Source organism: Triticum dicoccoides, chromosome 7A, assembly GCF_002162155.2.
Source record: "Triticum dicoccoides isolate Atlit2015 ecotype Zavitan chromosome 7A, WEW_v2.0, whole genome shotgun sequence".
Lineage (NCBI taxonomy): Eukaryota > Viridiplantae > Streptophyta > Magnoliopsida > Poales > Poaceae > Triticum > Triticum dicoccoides.
Genome location: NC_041392.1, coordinates 635,563,430 through 635,569,512, shown reverse-complemented (window position 1 = coordinate 635,569,512; position 6,083 = coordinate 635,563,430). Strand labels below are relative to the sequence as shown.

Below are 6,083 nucleotides of genomic sequence, written 5' to 3'. Positions count from 1 at the left end.
TTCAGTGGTTACATTGCTCCAGAGTATGCATCTCGAGGAGTTTACTCACTGAAGACAGATGTCTTCAGCTTTGGCATCTTGGTTCTGGAGACCATTAGCGGACGAAAGAACACTGTACTCGACAAGCGAGGGGATACTGTTGGCGATCTTGTACGAGATGTAAGTGAAGATAAATGGATTTCAAGCAGCATCTCTCACAATTCTATGTGCATGATTGTTTGTGCTAATACTTAATCTATGAGTATGGATTCACATTGCAATTCTGTAAACATCGAATTAATCTACCGGAAAACATTTCAGGCCTGGCATATGTGGAAGGACCAAAGGTTGCGTGAGCTTGTGGATCCGTCTCTAGGGAACGGATACGACATCGCCGAGATAACGCGATGTGCTCAGGTGGCACTGCTCTGTTCTCAGGAAGATCCAGCAGATCGGCCCACCATGACTGACATAGCTGCAATGCTGAGCTCTGAAAGCATGAGGCTACCAGTGGAGCCTAAGCGGCCTTACGTGCTGAGTGAAGGGGGTGCTGGTGAAGATACATACATAAACCAATCAAGCCGGACAATAGACATAACCATAACGAGTTCAGCCACAGTGCTGACTAGAGTTCGAATCATCGTAGACCCGGAGGTTTGATGTGACGAAAAATGTCCAATGCCATATATAGCTGGAAGATGTCGAAGGATCATGGAGCTTTCCTCGTCCAGAATTCAGAGTGTGTACAGACAACAGATACCCATATCAGTTCTGTAAGTAGAAGTAAATATGTTTTTTTCCTTACCAAAGGCTTCTAAAATCATTTGATGTACTTCTCTAAATCTTGTCCAATCGCTCCTGGTCGACTGTGTTACACCAAGCAGCACAATCCATCGATGATCATCTCGCTTACTGTCAGCTGCCTGAACTCTGAACAAACCGACGCCTCACTAGAGTAGTGATGCCAAATAGTTGTAACAGCAAAAGACAGCTTCGTCCAGACTTAACTTTAATCCTGAATGATCATCATTAATGTAACTGCGCCAATGAATCAAACTTGTGCCAAAGCTCATGCAACTTACTAACCATATTTCACAAGGCATAATAGAAAGGAAATGGAAGCGCACCCTCAAGAACATATTGTGTTTATATTTCAAGCACAGGTGTCTGGACTATTCGTTTTCTCAACCACACATCTAAAGCGGTGTCGTTGTGTATTAGAAGAAGAATGTCAAAGAAGGCGCAAAGTACAAACTAAACCAGAACAGAGCATATAGACCACAAAACAAATAAAAACACCGTTTGTCCAGCTTATTCTTAGTCAATACAAATAGCAGTGTTACAGATGTTGCAAATACATGTCGAAGAAATAACCTAATCGACACTGTAAGGAATCCGCTGACAGGGTGTGCCTCAGCTGAGAGCTCATTCCGAATATGAACTTCTTCACACGTTTCTTCCATCAGGATTTATGATATATGTGCTTGTTAGAGCCTCGTGTCTCCTGTACATGCGTGAAGCATAGTGAGGTAAAGCATATGAATATGATATGATGGATATGCTCAAATATTTTTTTCCCCGAAGGAACAGAAGAGTAACTAGCTGAGAAACTCAAATCTGCAGTTAATAAGCTTACCCTTCGCAAGTGTCTCCATCGATGTGTATGACAGGGATATCGCGGATGAGATGATAATCCTCCCCGGATTCAGCCGTGCATCTCCTGCTCAACTTAGGGCAGTCCTGAATTACAATTTTCTTAAGACAAGTGAAATCTCGAATGAAGCTCGGCAGCTTCTCAACCCCTTTGCAATCGCGAATCAGGACATGCTGAAGAGATGACACACAAGATTTGAAGCTCTCTGGAAAGCCCACGAGCTTTGGAAGCTCAACGAGAGTAAGCACATGTAGGCTTCCCAGCCCACTCAAGGCTTCTACTGGTTCCATCAGATCAAGCTCTTGGCAGTTACTAATCACCAACTTCTCAAGCACACAGAGCTGCTTCATGGAAGAGGGGAGAGAAGCGAGCTTTGGGCAGTTGAAGATGAGCAACTCTCGGAGAGCAGTGAGGCTACCAAATCCTTCTGTGAGTGATATTAACTCAGTGCAGCCGCTCAGATATAGGAATGCCATGGAAGACCAACCACAAAACCCACTTTTTAGTAAATTCTTTTGTTTTGACGTGAGGACCAAGAACGTAAGGTTGACAAGTTCATCCATACGTCCTGGTAGCTCCTCAAATTGGCTGCACCGGCCGGCCAAGATGAACTGTTTGTAGATTCACCAATCTGCATAAGGAATTCGGTAGGATTCTGATTTTCTTGTTCCATTGTAGATCTAGGCACCTCAGATGCCTCAAATTTGCAACTGAACTCGGTAGCTCTTCAAATTCAACATAAGAGAAAATCAAGACACGCAGGAGTGTGAAAGTAGAGAATAGGTCCTCGAGGAAGGCTTTGCTCACGGTGCCATAATTGTATCTGCTTGCACAAGTTCTCACCTTACGTGCCCTTTTCAGCTGCTTAGGAAATTTCAGATCCACCTGAAAAGTCCTTGCGGTCCCACACTAGATGCCGAACTGTTTCAGACACTGCAACCTTTTCACAACTAACAATAGCACACTCATTTCTGGACACCGATATTGCTAGATCATGAATGAGATCATGCATTTTACATTTCTGAATGCTGCCATCGTAAAGAATATATTGGTCTTGTAAAAGGGATCTGTCAAGAAGTTCATGGAAGTATTTTGCTCCATTAGTTAACGCCTCGTGGCTTTCACTGCCCCCGTGCAACAACCCCAATGCCATCCAGAACATAACAAGGTGATTTGTAAACATATGGTAGTCCTTCGGAAAAGTTGATAGGCAAGAGAAAGACGCTCGCAGATGAGGTGGAAGTGCATCATAACTCAATTTTAATGCTGTCAAAATACCATTTATGCTTCCCTCAATGTTCCACAGTTTGTCTTCGTTGATGCGCCGCCATTCTTCAACATTTCGACTATTACACAACAGGGAACCCAGTGTCTTTGCTGCCAAAGGAACACCACAACATTTTTTAACAATGGAGTTCCCTAGTTTTAGCAAATCGGGGTCTTTTTCACTGCCATCTCTGAATGCGCACTGAACAAATACTTCCATACACTCATCATGTGGTAATTTTGCAACGTCATATTGTTCCAGGGTCTTCACCAGGGATGCAACATTTGAACTGCGCGTAGTGACTACAATCACACTTCCACTACCACCACTGGAAAGCAGGCTTCTCAACTCTTCCCAGTCAGAAACTTTATCATTCCACATGTCATCAAGTACAAGGAAAAATCTCTTCTCCTGTAAAATCCCACGCAACTTGCGATGTAACATTTCCAGGTTTAGTTCTTTGTTGCTTTCACCGCTACCAGATTGTATTATGTCATCTAAGATCTTGTGAAGATCAAATACATCAGAGACACATGCCCATAACTTCCTTTCAAACTTCTTGCTAGTCCGTGCATCATTGTATACCAACTTGGCCAATGCAGTTTTTCCTATGCCTCCCAAACCAACTATAGGAAGCACAGACAAAGAATTTGAGTTTGCAGCAGTCAATATAACTTTGACAATATTGTCTTTAGCGTCATCTCTTCCAATAATATATTTTTCATTAATAAAGGAATGTGTTTCCCTGTTACTGCACCTTGATACATGGCTATCAATTAGATGGCCTGTTAATCCAAATTTTGATCTGTTGGATGCTATGTCATCAAGTCTTTCACGGACATCTCTTATCATGTGGCTCAATTTGAATGGAAAAGCAAGCATGTGGGTCATTCGAGCGAAGAATCCTGTATGAACCTTTTGCTCTAGAGCTCGGGTGGCCACGCCATCCAGAACATCATCTATGTCGTAGACTGCATCCTTCAAATTGTCTAAACACTCTTTAAGAGCATAAGAAGTTGACTGTTTGCCCTCGGCATCTTCAAGAACACCACAGATGGAACTCAGTGACCTTTCCAACTTTCCAAGCTCTTTCTTGATATTCCAGGACGACTTGAACTCATTAACGGCCCATTCACTGCCAGAAGATGTGGCCTTTCGGAGAACTGAGATTGCAAGGCTTGATATAATCACCTCTGCCATATTGGATATCTGGGCAATAAAGCACAAAGGAGCTGCACATAAAATATCATCAGATTTGCTTTACTATTTTTCTCTGTATACTGCATTTAATATTCACAGTAAAAAAAACTGTCATTTCATACATAGTTAGCTAGAACATAACATATATCTCTCCTTGATGCCTCTGCAAAACAAAATGATACTTGCACACTTTTGGGAGGCACGTGCCACAAAAGGAAAAAGTGCACAATTTTTTTGCAAATGCAGACAGAGGTGAAACACATTTTTTTATATATAAAAAAGGACATCATCCCTGATTTCACTAAAGAAACCATTGAGCATGACAATAGTTCAGGGCTTCAGGCCACAAAAGATGGTAAAATGCAACTGAACTGAAGAACATAACCATCCTCCATACAGCACTACGACTTGGAATAAAACAACGACACTAGAAGGCCAGGACTACACACAAACACAAGCATACATCAACCACCACTGGCGACCATGGAAACCATCGTCCTTGGAAATATGTCCTGTTCCCTCGCTTGTCTGTATCCCTGTAGGACACCTCCTAAGCCACTGGTTTCTGTAATGGCCTAAAAGACACTAGTAGGATCATCAGGTATGGTTTGTGTTGACATACGAATAGTATCTTTGTCTTTCACAGCCCAAGAGAGTTGCTGCAGACCTGCACCTCCCAAATAGCTCAAAAAATTGTTTTGAGGGTGGAGAATGACATTTCCAGCCTTCGCTAGGATGATCAGGATATGTAGGAGTTAAAGCAAAGCCAAAAGGCGCACCAAGAAGCACGCCATCACCATTTATATCATGCTAATAGGCATCGACAAAGGAGTTGATCAGATAATTCGTTGCTTGGACAAAAGCAACACTTGATGTCTCTCTCCTGGTTTCTAACCCAATATAGTACGTTACCCTTTTTAAATAAAGAGTAGGTTACCCTTGGCTGAACTTGTAATACTTAGGCTGGTCACAATGGGCAAGAACATAAGCTAGTAACTTACACACTTCCCTAGACTATGTTACTACCTCCATAGTGGGTAGGAACATCTATGTAGTGTCATGCAACGATGTATTTATTAGGTTATAGACTCATTGTTTCTTGGAGTGTGTGATGTTCCGGTAACTTAGCTAGTTACCACAAGCACCTCTCTCTTTATTAAATATGTGCCACATAAGCAAAGTTGTATTGGAGTGTGTGATGTTACTCCTAAGTTCCTCCCCATTGTGACCAGCCTTATGTGTAGAGAAAGCCATACAGAGACCTAAATGCAAAAGTAACTGAAACTCTGGTTGTCTGAAGAAATGAAGATAGGTGCAGAAAACTTTTAGCATATAAAGATCTACAACCCACTTTTCAAACCAACTTGCCTCAGTCATCAGTCAGAAGATAAGCACTCCCAATTCATCCACATCATAGTTTCAAAAAAAAAAATCATCCACATCATTATGTCTGCATACCAAACGACTAATAAGTTACTACCCCGTCTCATAATGTATGGGACGGAGGGAGTAATTTCCAATGGTCTTTGATCTTTTTGCCAAAGAAGTTTGTCCCGATGAATATTTATTTCATTTCTACCTAGTTACCTACATTTGGCAAACTAAGAATCGCCCTCCTGAAAGTGGAGAGTTATACTTACTAGTTGTCAAACCCGTTTGGTCGACCACCGGCGATGCCTCGGACGCGGCGACTCCTACGCGCCAATGTCACGCCATGGATGGAAGTTCATGGAAGTATAGATGCCGTTAGGGCCACCGCCGGCCGGCTAGCTATGCCGCAGGAGCCGGCACCGCATCCGGCTGAGTGCCCCCACCAGGCCTCCACGGCTCCACCCATCGGCCGCAGCACGCGCAGAGCCGAGTCTCCGCCCGCCGGACAGGTTCGGTGTTCGGGAGGTCCTCCATCCGCCAGATCCGAATCAGACGGGAGGAGCCGCTCCGACGACGCCGGCGGCGAGGGAAGGGGAGGGTGGAGGGTAGCAA

At 43.4% G+C, this 6,083-nt stretch overlaps 1 protein-coding gene and 1 pseudogene across 1 annotated transcript in view; one reads left to right on the top strand and one right to left on the bottom strand.

The window, feature by feature from the left end:
• LOC119333750 (putative G-type lectin S-receptor-like serine/threonine-protein kinase At1g61610) overlaps positions 1-814 on the top strand; it is a 4,950-nt gene extending 4,136 nt beyond the window's left edge. The window contains exons 7-8 of the mRNA XM_037606538.1: positions 6-159; positions 301-814. Coding sequence (XP_037462435.1) covers positions 6-159; positions 301-639 — 493 coding nt within the window. The 3' untranslated portion in view covers positions 640-814. The remainder of the gene's footprint in view (positions 1-5; positions 160-300) is intronic.
• A 453-nt stretch (positions 815-1,267) lies between these two features.
• Positions 1,268-6,077, bottom strand: LOC119329815 (annotated as a pseudogene).
• Between the last annotated feature and the right edge of the window lie 6 nt (positions 6,078-6,083).